A 15,520-nucleotide genomic window follows, 5' to 3' on the forward strand; every position below is an offset into this window, starting at 1 on the left:
ATGGTTCCTGAGTGTATTACTGGATGCAGCCCTATCCTGCCTTCTTGCCAGGATTTACTGCCTCTTTGAAATTACAATTTGAATTTGGAACCACAGTTTGCAAAGCCTGCAGAAGCCCTGTGGTTTGCTCACTTGTACTCCACTCTGCTGTGGATGAAGAACCAATGATCCTGCTAGGCTGGCAGTTCAAGGAAATTCTCTCTCCGTATTGTTGTTTCTCTTGGTACATGGATGATTTTTTTTTTCTGGGTCATTTCCCATATATCCATTTCTGGGTCATGGACTTTTCATTTTCTGGGTGTCTTACACAGAATTAGATCAGGGCTGTCTCACTCACAATGACATTAAGTAAAAAGCTTGACTGCAAGTCAGCAACTCAGAAAATTCTCAACTCAGTCACATCTAAACATAAGACTTCAATAGACTGGATACTTCTCGTGACTAACTGCTGTCAGTAGTTTGCAGCATTTACTACAATTTTCAGCTGCAGAGGGTAAACAGTATGGTTTCTTGTCCTTGAATCACAGGAACAACTGAATCCTGGAATAAATAATTGCTTGTCATATATTATGTATTTATAGGGAACAGAAGACATGAAAACCATGGAGTTACAATTCAGCCTGTGACATGAAGAAAACACCTCCAGTTCACCACCTTCTAGTTCCATGACTTTGTCTTGTCTCATCATCAGAGATGAGTGAGTTGGACAATCTTTGCCTCCCTCTCCAGGGTGAAGGTCAGTCTGCCTTCTCAGTTAGGAAAACAGATATTCCTCTCCATCCTTCTCCACCTTCAGGTGCAACTAAGGGATCTTTGCTGTTTTCTGAGCCTGACTCAGTCAACTTTCCTTTCTGATCATGTTGTAACCTTTCTGCGTAATACATTCACTCTCCTAGGGCTCAGCTGTAAATACACCAGGCCTAGGCTACAGAAAGGACACACATCTAGCATAGAATAAGATATTGAAACTCTTATCTGATTATTTCAGACGTTAAGTTACTGGAGCTTTCTGCAGTATTGTGTAAGGAATTAATTGCACACAAACACACATTCACCTGCTATGAAATAAGCAGACCAGGCACTTTACCCATGAGAAAATCTGCCACATATGTATCAAATTGGACTTTGATGCTGCAGGCAACACTCCTCTGCAACTGCCCTCTGAACTGCCCACAAGCAAAGCAGCCCTACAGGCAAACGGAGGGCTCCTCCACCAGAGCTGGCAGATTGCAGAGGCAGTAGATCCAAAAGCCTGGAGGGAACTGCACAAGGAATACAGCAGCACTAACAACACACTGAAACAACTAACAGGGAGAAAAAGAAAAGAAGAAAATAGTCAGCCCAAAACTGATAGACATCTTTAATTTAAAAACTGTATAAGTTTATTCATTGGGAAAGTGCAAAAAAATACCCCAGGGATAGTGCATTCCACTTCAACAATTAAAACTGCATTAAAAAGTAGAAAGGAAGGTCTGAATCTTAAAAAGAACTAGCACAAAAGCTACTGCTTTTCTTTGTTTCAATATATTTATCTTTGGGCAACAGAGATAGTCACTGATTAATTTTTTAGGTACTTAATTTACAACTTCATTGCTTCTATTTGCAAGTCATTCTGTTCCTTATAGATGCTAGCTTGGGACTGGAGAACCATAACACACAGGCACTTAAGAGAAGGCAGTTTTGAAAGAACGGGGGTGTTGGGCTCAGTCACATACTACTGGGAAGAGACCCAGTTGGAGCTACTAAATATTCTAAGTAGATATCAACCCCAATTGTTTCTCTCTAAAATCTGAGATAAGATGTTCAGTACCACTCATAAAAGCAGATTCTGCTGCAGCTGAGGGGATGCAAGCTGGCAAAAGGAAAGCACAGGACTACAGCAAGCTTACAGCAGGTGTTGCTTGAGGGAGCTGCCAGTTTCTGACCACTGGACCTATTTTTGCTGTAGAAGTAATTATCTTGAAAGTGTTGCAGATAGGTCTTACACCCATAGCAGCTCATTCTCATCCATACTTGTTACTTCGCTTCAGCTGGGCTTTACAAGCCCAACAGGATTCTCTATCAAATAGCAATTGTGTATCTTTTGCTAACACTCTCTGCCCAATGATTTCAAAATACTTTATAAGCATCACTCCTAAAGCTTAAACCAAGCTTCACCAGAAGCTTAAAACATCTAAGCTTAACCAAGCTTAAAATTCTCTGACATACAGGTATTTTAAAATACCTGTAAACATCTGCCAACAAAATGCCAATAGAGTTCATCTCCTGAGTCCTGAACTCATCCTTCCTTTCCTTTTAAATTCTTTTTCTCCTCCCACCTATTTATTACAGCAAGAAGGACTACATTTATTCTGCACAAGTTTATTAACCGCAATACAGACAAGTGACTTCCAGTATTACACTAGTTCCTAATTCCATATGGAGATTGCCTGTCCAGTCCATGTCAGTATGATCTCCTGGTTTCAGCTGACTGTGTTTGGTTTATGTCTTTTGGCTTTGCTGTTCTCATGATGACTGTCTTCAGAGGGTGCTTGGCCCTTTCCATTTGTCCCAGATTCCTCTGGAAATTTCTGACCCTCAGCCAACACCTGTCGAATAGTCATGTTGATGCGGGAGGACTGCAGGTACTTGGCACACACCTGCCAATCCTCATCAGAGCTGTGCTCAATGACTGAGCCAACAGGAAGGTCTGAAGAAAGAGCTTGGTCGAGGCACGAAGGCAGAGCTGTGCCCTCGGGGTTGGGGAGGACGCGGGGAACAGCATGGTACAGCAGGCGGCTGAAGCCAGACATCACCATGATATCTCCACTGTGCATGAACATTGCTGTCGGGGCCTCCTCCCGCTTCAGGCCCCCAAGCAAAAATATCGAGGATTGCCCAAAACTAGAGATGGTATAAGGATGGAGAGAGAAGAGAAAACAAATTCAGGTAGAGAACAATTTTCTACACAGGAAGAAATATCAGTAGTTAAATTCCTTTATGAAAAACACCCCAAGCAATCACAAAAACCAGATGGACTGCTAAGAACAACTTTTCAGTGGGAACATGGCAAACAGGCTAAGAGATCTGGTTCAAGACAGGCACAGTGTGAGCAATTGCCCTGCCAGGTCTGAAGCTCTGCTGAGATACTTCTTTAGTACCTAACTGACACTGCTGCTTTAGAACAGAACTCTGCTCTGTGCAAAAGAACTCTTCACTCCAGGCACTACAACCATGCTATTCAAGCAGTCCTTAAAGAAAAACCTATGTCCCTGACCTACTACTAATCAGATCTTCTGACAGTGAAGATTATATACCCAAACTACATGATACTGCCTTCCTCTAACCATATGCAACCCTAGAAAAAAGCCACCAATCTTTCCATAACACTCAAGTGTGCTTTCCTTGACTCACCTGAATGATAGCAGGGGCCGAGAATGGTCTAGTTCAGACTCATCCACATGAATTCCCAGTGAAGAGTCAAAATGATAGTAGTTCAAGATCCCTGCTTGGGCTTGGAAACCCCGGAACCCACAGGCTGCAGCCACTTGTTCTGATAGGAATGCAAGGTCTGAGGGGAAAGGAGTGTGGTGATTTGCTGAGTACTTCTGGAAGGATGAGAGGGGGGAGAAAAAAAAAGAAAGCCACACCCAACACATCAGAGCAGCAAATACAACCGTAAACAAACACTGAAAAAGAACTTGAAAGTGTCTGGCTCATAGCCATGGAGAAGGACATCACATTTGCCTAGAAAATGACTACAGCACAGGCAGAACCACAGCAAGTCTACCTCTTACCATTAAAATCGTGGCCTAGGCTGAGAGTGCCAGAGATTCAATGAATTGTGAAGTTAATCATTATATCTAGATGCTAAACTTGAAATCAGTAAGATTAGTACCAACATCCTGAGGATCTTCTCAGTCACAACCTGAAGCTGCCAATGGAAAGACAGTCCTGTAGCTCATCAACAGAGCTCCAAAACAACCATCTTTATTCTCAAGCATCTTATTCTTTCACGAGTAAGAAACAGTAATCAGTTGCAAACCTACTTTTTCTCTCTCCCATGAGTGATTCTGAGAGGACTGGAAGATAATAACCAAACTTTTATTAAGGCCATCCAGTAACAAGTTGATCTGGTAAATAAAAAGCTGCAAGCAGATTTGGTTATCTGCAGTATACAGATAAGATGCATATTCACTCTGCCCGTGTTTATCAGCTTCCATCTATCTCAGTCTTACGAAAATAGTTTATTTTGATCAGGATCCTCAAAACAGCTGTTGGTTGGTAAGAATGTGCTATACTGGTTCAGACTTCCTTAAGCTCAAAATCACAAGAGCAGCAGTCTCTTCTTGCTCCTGCTCAACCCTCCCAAGAAGAGGAGTTTCCCAGAAGTCACGGTCAGCTTTATTTAGCAATGCTTTTTTAATCATCCCTTTTGGTAGGCAAAAATGCCACTTTACTCTGAAATAGCTGCAGGTTTAGAGCTGAGTGCATGCTCTTATGTTAACTTTCAAAGGAAAGAATGCAGCAATGGACTTTTGCTGTTAAACCCTTCACAGTAAGGTAATACAGATTAAAATGTTCTTGAAAACACAGTTTGTTAGTGCCTTTCCTCCATACTGTCTTGTAGGATCATAAACATTTTATTCCATGGTGTTCTTCTCTGTTTGCCATTCTGAGTGCTTATGGCTAAGAAAAATGGAGAAGAATTTAATCTCAATACCTTAGTATTCCAGTTATAATGGTAACCAAGGGTGACCCAGCGCAGCTTCTCCAATAGGCTCCTGGGCTCCCATTTACTGGAACCTTTCCTTCTACAGAGACAAAATATAAAGAAATAGGATATGTGTTAATTTCTGAGGGGTCTTCTGGTAGTGCAGCATACAGTAATGAGATTCACTCATCCATTTCACAGCCTATTAAAACCAATCAATGCTATTAAAACCAATCAATACTAAACTTTTATTTTCAGTGCCAATACTTTCTTCCTCCAAAGACCCTGAACATTTAGTTCATGCAATGTGTGCAAGCTATGGGGCCTACTGCCAACTGTTGTCAGTTTGAAAGCTTGTATTTTCAACATGGTACCTAAGAGGTTATCAGATGGAAACAACACAATGAGCTGCGCAGATTTAGAAATCAGAATTAAACATGTCCTATTTGAGCACCTGAAAGACTGGAATCTGAAGATCTAAAGGTGTAAATGCAAGGAAAAAATATTCTAGGTACCTACTGGAAAATTACAAGAAAGAAAAATGAGTTTCCTGACAGTGAAACACAGCATGCTGCCTAATACTGCAAAGGATGGTGAGTTCTACTACTTGGTGCTTTGATAAAACGTCCTTAGGACAGACTGAGTCACAGTAAAAAGCAAGACTTCTCTAGCTATGACCACAGTGTCAAGAAGTCCAGACTGCAGGTGTCCCCTTATCCAGGCTGCTACGCAGGACAAAGAACTGTTCTTATCACATGACAACCCTAAAGTAAAGGGACTGAGTGGTCTGAAGCCACACACCAATTTACCATCATTCTTACTTGAAGGTGATGAAAGCAAGAGGCTTAAAGGACGGGCTTTTAGTAGGACTGTGGAAAAGCTCTTGAAAAGTTACAGAGTATAAGTAACTAAATAAGACAGAAGTATGTTAGTGACAAATACAAAAAGGAAGGTACACATCTATCTTCTAGTCTACTCATTCCAGCAATTTCAGCTTATTTTTCTCAAGTCAAGTCACGTGGTATGGTAAAAAAAGAAAAAGAGAGAAAAGGGAAATACACTCAGAAGATAAGCAGTAGCACCAGACAGTTGGCTCCCATTTATAGCCTCATTAATTCAGCAAAACATGCTCTCTTTTACAAAAAAAAGATTTGTATTTGTGCTGCCATGGTCAAGTCTCAGTCAAACATCTGCATTTAGTGTGCATTTCTACCTGGATATGCAGCTTGTTCCTGCCCTTCAAGTATGCCATGCTGATAGCTCCTAAGATAAACCAGGACCAGAGTAAAAGACCAGTTTCTCTACCTTTAGTAATTTTTCTTAGCTCACTGATTACTGAAAGTAGTCTTGCCAACTTCCATCTGTCATATGGTAACAGCAACTGCAATTACCATAAACACCAACAGAGTAACTGTCAAACACATGCTGCTTGGAACAATTTGTGTAGCCTACAAGCAGGTAACACAGCATTTAGAAAACACGGAGCCCACAACTTGTTCCTGTAAAACCTTCAATTACCAATGTTCATAATGAAACATTTTTAGCATGTGCCTTTCAAAAGTGCCCTTCTTTCGCTACAGTGCTAGAGTGTCTGGACAACAGCAAGAGCCCAAATGCATGTGGGAAGTCCTCATTCCCAGAACTTGGTATTCTGCATGTGATTTCATGTCTGATTGCTAAGAAGGGGAAAGTGTGAGTGTTGTGTATCTTGAAACAATGAGGTCCTGCAGGAAAACACAGAAAAGGTCTAGTATAACTATGTTAGAACAAGCATGGGAGCTTTGGTCTGAAGATCCCTTGTGTCTTTATTTGCTGGTCATGATTGCATCTGTAAAACCCCTCCAGCCTTTTCCTTATACACAAAGATGGACATACCTATATATCTCCCTTGGGGGAATGCTCTATCCCCTTTTATGCTTTTAATTGTCCCCAGTACCAGAGACAATACCCAGGCTCCACTTTGTGAGGAAAGCACAGCATTTATGTCTAGGAACTGTATAGATTCACCCTACCTTGTGACTCCTGCATCCTAAAAAGAGCAGGTAAGCCCCAAGGACATGCATGCCATCATCCTGAGGCTTAAAAAGCATTAAATCTTGGAAGTAGACCTCTTTTTAGTTAAGCACTGTTTCTCGACTCCTAGAAAGGCTTTCACTACAGATACTAGAGAGGCTGGCTAGTTTTGATCTGCTGCCCCTAGGTATAAGCACAATACAGCAGTTTGCTCACTTGAAGACTTAGGCAAGTACTTCATAAAACTGCCAGTGTTGCTGCTAGCCATCAGTCTTCCAAACACTGTTTTCAACTGAACTGGATTCAGCTGCAAATGAACTTCTGTTCTGATCATTCTCTGCACCCAGGAGGTCCTGCTGGGAGAGGCCTGTCAAGCTGGAACAGTACCCCACTTTTTTCAGCCACTGGGCATAATGCACAATCCTTTCAAAGAACAATTTTTCATCCTTGATGAAACACAAAAATGGCATCTACATTTCTGTAGCTAATTCTGATCGAGCCTAGAGGGCATAATTTCTCTCCTAGGTGCAAACAGCTAGAAGTCCAGATCTTGCTTTTGCCATTCTGTATCTTGTAGATGTCAAGAGTTTTTTTGAAGAAAAATCTCAGCACGTCAATCTCACTAAGAGACTGAGGTGGAAGATGAGCATTGTAGGGAACTCTGCACCATCACATGAAACAGTCATTATGAAAAATGAGCAGTGAAATCAATAAGGTAATGATAAATATCCAAGTGGCTAAAAGGTTGTGTAAACAGTCTGTCTTATATGTATTTTTACAGGTGACGTTAATAAAGTTCAAGCTTTAAAAGACTTTTTCTTTAAATTAAACTTTCTACTTGACTTCAAAACGGGGACAAATTCTCCATTAAATTTCAAATCAGGTAGAGGAAAGGCAACTGCATCAGCCGCAGAATTCTGAACCTGAAGGAATCTTTCAGATTAAACAGGATTGCCATTAAAATGGTACATTTAATTCAATGTCATGCTGAATTAAGAACCACAAACAAAACCAAACTAAAAGAAATACTTTAGAAAATAAGAACACAGAAACTGGTAGATTTAAGAAGCACAAGAGAGTACTGCTAACAGCAGAATTACAGCGTACTAGGTCTAAGAGCTGACTGAGAAGAAGTGCTACCATTAGTGGGGAGTTTTGGAAAGGATCCCTTTTGCCTCAGGATAACTGAGGCCTAGGAGGACTTCATGGTTCTACCCGTAGCTGAGTTTAGCAAGCTTCCAAGCACCACATCAGCCAGGGTCACTATTTAACATTTCACTGATGGCTTTAGAACAATGTGCTACTAGAAAATCCCACTGAGCATGAAAGCAGAGAATTAACAAGGAATTAACAAGGATGCACGTGAAGTCATGAAATATCCATCTTTAACTTGGTGTGACACCATCTGTATGCTGCCAGCATGTACACAATCTTCTTCAGCTTTCCTTTTCTGCTCCATTTTCTTAGACCTTCTCAGAGGTGAGATCTGGCTCCATTAGTTTTGACCACCAAAGGTTATAGTGGAGTTACCTAAGCTGCTCCTTGCTCTGTCCCCACAGGTCCATGGTCTTCTCAGGAGCCATGTGCAGGTCCAGGTTGCAGACATTGGGTTTCTCAGGGTACAGCTTGAGACACTGCTTCACCCAGTGACGCTGGCAGCCCGGAAGGAATGGGTTTGGTATGAAAATAAACCCTGACCACAAATAAAAAAGGAGAGGATGGAGAGAAAGTATGATTAGGAGTTTTCCTATTTTTTTTCTGAATCTAGAGCAAAGGACAGGAGTCAGAAGTAGTGAAAAAAATTGACTGTGCATATAAGCTGATGAAATCTATTATAGTTAAGTTAAAACTTACTGGGGTTTTTTTTCAGAAAAAAACAAATGATGGCACAAGGGAAAAGGCAGAGAGGGCAGCCTCTGGTCCAAACAAAAAATGACAATAAAGGACATATCTGTGTAAGGCATATTGATTACAGGAGACAAAGGAGTTATAATATGGAAATCCAATTGGTTTGGAGGAAAATTTATTTTTTCAATTATTCAGCATGACTTTTCTCTTAAGCCCTGCAAAATTAAAGTAATTCTGGCCTAGTTTTTCTACACTTCAAACTAACTTTATCCTGTCTCTGAACTCATACTTCCTTCCTATTGCTACTTCAGAAAGAAGTTCCTGGGCTGAGCAAGTGTCTAGTAATGTAGTGTCCTCCCCTTTGCTTCATGCTTATTTCCAGGTAAGTCTGGTTGTATCCACATTTGCATTTTGATACAGTTACACTTAGAAAGGGGCATGAAAGTCAAATAATATCCCAAACTGCTTGTTGAACTGCAAATACTTTGCAGGCATTGTTAATTAACAAAACAAAATAAACATGCAGCTATTCTGCACATTCATTTAGCCAGGCACCTCAGGCAGGGTTCAACCAGTAGCCCATATGAGAAAAGCTACTAATCTGAATGTACCTACTCTGAGAATCAAGGCACTCTCTCAGAGACTGTCAATTCAGTAAGGCTCACCAACACAAAATCCACATGCAGAGAGAGATAAGGACGTAAGAGGAACAAAGGAAAAGGAGGTTTTAAGGTTTTGGCCTACTCTATCTTTTTGAACTTCTCAGTCACATCAAGTTAGCAGAAACAAAAATAGATGAAAAAAGAAGCAGCAAAGCTAGGAGTCTTAGCAGGATACAAACTTGCCTTGTGAAAGTGGTAATAAAAATACAAAAAGAGCAACCTGCCAGCATACCTCACAGATTCAAGATTAAAGTAACTGGTTAGAAAGAAAGCCTTTAGTGTATTAATAACACATGGTCGGTCACTCACTTCACTCTGTTTCCTGCACTTTCAGACTATGGTGGCCTTCTGATAGGTTTGGCCACAAGAAGTTTCTTTGCCAGAAGCATTACATTTACTTTCTGCTGGCATCTGCATAGAACAGAATAATAATATTGCCCATCCTGTCTACAGTTTTTGATGTGGAGTCCTTGAAGCACTTTACTACATTCATGAAATTACACTCTACTATGTATGTATTATCCCCAGGTATTAATAAAGGCATTGAAGCCTGGAGGGGTAGTTACAAGCAGAGATGAGAACAGGAATCCAGATTTTACGGCTTTTATATCACAAGCTTAGAACATGCTCATGTCTCTCCAAACCTTTCCTTGACCTAGGTTTCTCCTAAGAAACTAGACTGGTCTAGAGTTACAAAAGCAGTAACAACTAAAACGTGGGTTACTATTATGCTTATTGTGTCAAGAAAGACAGGAACTGAATTTCTAACAGTTGCAGAGTTTTACTACAAAATTCTATGCAAACATAGAGCAAAGATTAATAGCGCTAGAATCAGTGACTTGCACACACAGGAGGGAGAAGAGTAAGAAATAAGAAATGTATTTCTGTAGCAATCTTTCTGAACTGACTGAAGTTCAGAAACACCACAGACAAACTTTGAAGACAATGTAACTAAACCTCTTCGCCTTGAAAGATGTGGGGGGAAGGGCAAAAGAATTATTCTTTATGAATCTGTATACTAAAGAAAGCTGCCCTGAGGAAGCAGATGCAATTCTCTTACTGCAGCACTATCTTGCTACAAACTAGGAATTAATTCGTACCTACTGAAAGTGGTCTCCAACCTCAGAAAAAGGAAGGATAAGACATGCAGATGTCTAACAGCAAGAAAAACCTCTCATAAAAAAAAGTGTGTCAATTACAAAGACCCAAAGACAGCATCACATGCTTCTCACAGAACTCAGGACACCACAATAGAAATTCACCCAGATCCCTTAGTCTTCTATTTCATTGCTTACTGTGTGGACAAAACCAGATTACTTCCTTTCCATTCGCTCATAGACAAACTAAAGAAATTCTTACTTCACTTAGAAGGCTATTGGGACAGTTGGTTACACATCTCCTACTGTTTCAGGATGTCCAGATAAAGGTAGCTGAAAAATGATAAAATATTATTCTTTTCAAGTCCACATGACTTGATTCTAAACAGGACAGATAATTTGTCAATGTATTTGCATTTCATTTTAGTAAAAGGTTTCCTTTGCCAAAGCAGAAGAAAAATGCAGTTAAGTGGAAAACCTGTGATTCCCCACAGCCCCTATGTAATTACTAGGAAAGACGTTTAGACAGACAGTAAATGGCAGGCAGACCAAGCGAGGGCAGCTATAATATGACAGGTAAGTGGAACAAAACATTTATAGAGGCAAGAAGAGGCAGAAGCCTTTCTCCTGAAGTTATTCAATTCCCTGTGTATTAAACATGCCAGATGGGTAGCATGGCTGCTTCAGTTTCAGAAATGGTAGGCTGGCTTCATAGCAACCACCCACAGAAACTGACTGAGGTCCCAATGAACCAAAAGAAACATGAGAAAAAACAAAATTAATCAAACAAAAATCCCTGAAATAAGGAGGATCTGGGGAACTACAAAGTCACCAGCCTTACCAAAACCCCTGATGAAATTATGAAGCAAACTTTCATGGCAGCTGCTTCCAGACACACAGTGGTTGAGAACAGACAGCATGAAAGGCAAATTTTGTCCAACCAGCCTTATTGCCTGCTACAGTGAGATGTCCAGACAAAGGGAAAACAGGGGATGTTGTTTACCTTGGCTTAAGGAAAGTTTTCCACTTGGTCTCCTGCAGCATCATTGGAGGCAAACTGGGGGCCCATAAATTTTTTGGGGACATTGAAAGGGTAAGCAAAAGGTGGCTGGATCACCAGGCTTAAAGAATAGTGATCTGATGATTCAAAGTCTCACCAGCAGCTGTTATGAGCTCTTTGATCCTGGGGCAAAGACTGATAACTACATCTACATCAACAACATGGATGATGGGATGCTCACCCCATTTCACTTACAGATTACACTAAATTGGGGCAGCAATGAATATGCTGGAGGCTACTACTGCACCTGAAAGGGACTTTGACAAATGAAGGAATGGGCTAAAGAGAATCTCAGGAAGTTCAACAGTGGTAATTCTGCATCAGGGGCAGAAAAACCCCATGCAACAATATGGGCCCAAGGGCTAAGAGCAGCTCCAAGCCAAGGCCAGGCTGCCTTGAGGAAAAACTGTGTGAGCAGCAGTGAGGGCTGGTGACACATCCTGGTATTGAGCACTACCTACAGAGAGAGGAGGGGAGCCAGATTCTTCTCAGATGTGCACAGCAAGATTAGGAGAGACACCAGTCACAAATAACAGCAAGACAAATTTTTATTAGATATAAGGTTTAGGAAAAAAACATGGCCAAACATTGGTACAGGTGCCCAGAGAGGGTGTGTAATCTCTGTCCTTAGAGATTTCCAGAATTTATCCGTACAAAGCTGTCAGCATCCTGATCTAACTTGCAACTTCATCCTGCTTTAAGCAGGGTGTTGGCCTAGACCTCTGGAGGTGCCTTCCAACCTAATGCCCCTCTGTGACTCTACCAGGTAAACTGCAAACTAAAACATATTTCCATTTCTGAAATAATTTGCCAGAAGAAATTACTCTGTATATTGAATTCACTTACTGTACTCGGTGTCCTACACTGACAAGTAGATGCCACACTTCAACTGTGAAACTACTGTATTTCAGCCATGTACCCAATGTGCATGATATATATTGAGAAAAAACAGATTATACAGAAATAAAGTCTCTGCCAAAGGCAAGAGGAACCCATTCTCATGAGCTGTGGTCTGGTTGATCTCACTGTGAAACAACTGGCTCTTCTCACCTTCATAAATATTGCTGCATCCCACCCTTTAGCCGATTTGTTCGTCCTCCTCACTTATGACAACATTAAATTACACTTAGGCAAACCAAAATAGCTTTTTCAGTCAGGACAAGAAAGGTAAGACTGAAGTTGCATTAATTCAAAGCAACAAGGTTGTGTTTAATTTTTCTTGAAATCAGACGCACCTACCTGGATACCCACTGAGGCCATAGGCTTTCCACTGGCTAACTGGCCGTAATCCTGCTCTGTAGGCATCTTGATCACTGACTGAAGAAATACTGAGCTGTGATCTGAACACCTGGAAAAAGGAAACTGTTCTGGTTAAAAAAAAAGTGAGAAACACAAAACTCCTCCAAAAATAGCATCTAAAAGGAAGAGTGCTACCACACTTGAATGTATTACTACAGGTTTTACTTAGGGATGAGGAGAAGTGTCCCCCACTCATAAAAAAACCCAAACAATATATACCAATGAGAAAAAAATTCGTCATGATTTTTCCACAGTACAGCCTAATTATTGTAAAACATTCTGGTAATTATCAACCTCCATTAGAGAGCAATATACTCATAACACTTTATACTTCGAAGAACATTCCAAATACAAGTTGCTCCTGATCCTATAGAGTAGATGACTATTCTCATCTCTAATTTACAGAAGGATAAGCAGTACAGTGATGAACTAGCCAAAGCTGTCCGATGTGAAGGACTACAGAAACCCTGTCAATTCTGAATGCCACCCTGCCACTTCTGTTCCCAACAGCAGGATCACCAGCTCAAGGCTCGGCAAGATGTACTTACTGGACATATTCTCTTGGGTTGCAATAACACATGTATTTAAGCTAACGTTTGCTGAAAAAACCCCACCAAACTCATTCTACTGTGTTCTCACTCCCTTCTTCACTTAGGACAGGGAACTGTCTTGAGGAGGGCAGAGTAGAGGCATGTTGGTTTTGTTCTGGCTTAGTTGCCCAGTCCAGCTCTCCATGCAGCAGTGGAAAAGTACAGGCTCATATAAGGAAAGAGATGGCCAGGCACAGTAGGAATAAACAGGCAGAGACTGCAAGACTTTGTAACAACTTAAAAGTGTATATCAAATTAAGGCCTTTGCACACAGCCTCTGTAGTGGTGCATGTGTAAATCAGTCTCTTTGCAGCTGACAGCTCTGGTTAACATTTTATGAGCAACAGAACTAAATTACATACATTGAATTTCTAAGAAATTCTGAATTACTGCTGGACAGCACCTTCTGGCAATGTAGTTAGTTTTACCCATTTTTCAGCTCTCTGTCAAAAGCAGCTCTGTGAGTGCCAGCCTTGAGGAGCTTACTTCATAGTCCTATCCACAGAATGTCCCCAGGAAGGCTCATCCTCTGACCAAAACTCTGCCACATCACTTTTGCCTGCTCAAAGTGCGTCCACACCAGCTGTTGCTTGGGCTTCTGAGGAACAGGAGATGTTTCTATGCTGAAGAATTACATGTGCTGAATCAGTTAAATAAGTCCGATAACAGGGCAGATGGGGTATGTCACACTTCACTGAAGAGCTCAATTGCTTGAAGCAGTTTTCTAAGAAAAAAGAAGCAATATTATCTGGGCCAGCCTGCAGCTCTTAAAGAGAAAAGCCAGATGTTTTTAACCTGGGGGAAAGAGGAATAAAAGATGTTTTCACTAGTAAACTGTCACCTGATCTTAGAAAGTAACAGGCACAAAAAGAATCATATTGAGAGAAGACAGATCCTTGTGATGTTTTCAAATACTCTGAACTTCCCAGAAGAGCCATAATGCTGTAATCCTTTACCAAATATAGGACTGCTGCAAGCTCAAGAAAGGCTGAAATGTAAACAACTTCATTGGTTAATTCTAATGCCTCTAACAATTTCATATGGGTCAGGTTTTGTGTTCCATTAGCAACAGTAAAATTATAGTCCAAAAAGATAGAAAAATAAATGCCTGAATAGAACACTAAAAAGAAAAGACTAAGCATTGAAACTATGAAAAATTAGGCAAAGCTTCATTTTAACTATATTCCCCACTCCTTTTTTTGACATAGGCTCCTAAGTAGAAAATCCCTGGTTAACAACACTTCAGCAGCTATGCGTCATCCTTCTGTGAGGTGACAAAACAGAAGACAAGTTTTAAGGATCATTTCTTCATCATTAAAGGCATAGTAAATCACTATGATGGCTACTGCTTTCAGCTGTGCTCCCCAACCCACTGCAACAGCTGAACTCGCCCTGATGACTGAGCCAAGCATTTATTGTACAGGAGTGAGAAGGGAGAAGAAACTTGACTAGGGGGAAGACAGCACAGCAAGGGGCAGCTGATCCCAGCTCACCCAAGTGCTTCAGGGCTAAGACAAAGGCCAGGAGGCCCAGGAAACAGTGTCAGCTCCAAGAGCGAAACTTGGGGGGTTTTATGTCAATACGTTCCACTGCTTAAGTATCACGTGGTTCTATTAGAAGCTTTGAAGATTCCCTAGTGCAGAGTAGGGAGCTAATGAAACATTATGAAGTATCAGCAAAAGTAGTAAATCCGTGACTAGGCATGGCGCTGGCCAGGGGCGGCCGCACGGCACCCTGTTCCCTCGGGCAGCGCCCCATGGCCCAGGGGGACCCTGGGCGCGCCCGGCTTAGGGACCCGCACGCAGAGGGGCCACGGGCCCGTCCCAGCTGCCCCTCTCAGGTCACGCCGTCATTTGTAAAACATCACAGGGATCCCTAAGAGGGTCAGCGCTCGAGTGCAGCGTCCTCTAGGCAGAAACGGGGCGGCACCAGGGATTCGGCGTCGGGCACGAAGGGGAACAGCAGGTGGAGAAAACGGGCTGCAACGACACCGCCACAGCCCCGCAGAGACACCGCGCAGAGAGCGGGACGCCCTTCGAGCCGCTCGCCGCGGGGCACGGGCAGAAGCAGCCTGGTATTACCTGGCCCCCCGGCGAGGAGAAGTCCACCACGCCCCGCAGGTCGGACGCGTCGCGCTGCCGGTAGAATCGAAAGAGCCGGCGAAACGCGTCCTCCCCACCCTCACGGGTCAGGGCCGCCGCCGCCATTTCGGGCCGGCCGGGGCGGGGCCGCCCCTCCCTCTCTCCGTCCTCCCCTCT

The 15,520-nt window shown here is 42.0% G+C and overlaps 1 protein-coding gene across 1 annotated transcript; it reads right to left on the reverse strand.

The window, feature by feature from the left end:
• Nucleotides 1–1,359: 1,359 nt before the first annotated feature.
• ALKBH1 (alkB homolog 1, histone H2A dioxygenase) lies at nucleotides 1,360–15,469 on the reverse strand. Its single transcript, XM_069017980.1, has 6 exons — nucleotides 15,344–15,469; nucleotides 12,613–12,721; nucleotides 8,237–8,399; nucleotides 4,703–4,793; nucleotides 3,394–3,587; nucleotides 1,360–2,883 (listed from the first exon to the last, which is right to left on the reverse strand). The coding sequence occupies exons 1-6, from the start codon at nucleotides 15,467–15,469 to the stop codon at nucleotides 2,463–2,465; spliced, it is 1,104 nt and encodes a 367-aa protein (XP_068874081.1). The 3' UTR covers nucleotides 1,360–2,462.
• Between the last annotated feature and the right edge of the window lie 51 nt (nucleotides 15,470–15,520).

This window comes from Aphelocoma coerulescens, chromosome 5 (assembly GCF_041296385.1).
Source record: "Aphelocoma coerulescens isolate FSJ_1873_10779 chromosome 5, UR_Acoe_1.0, whole genome shotgun sequence".
NCBI classification, from domain to species: Eukaryota; Metazoa; Chordata; class Aves; order Passeriformes; family Corvidae; genus Aphelocoma; species Aphelocoma coerulescens.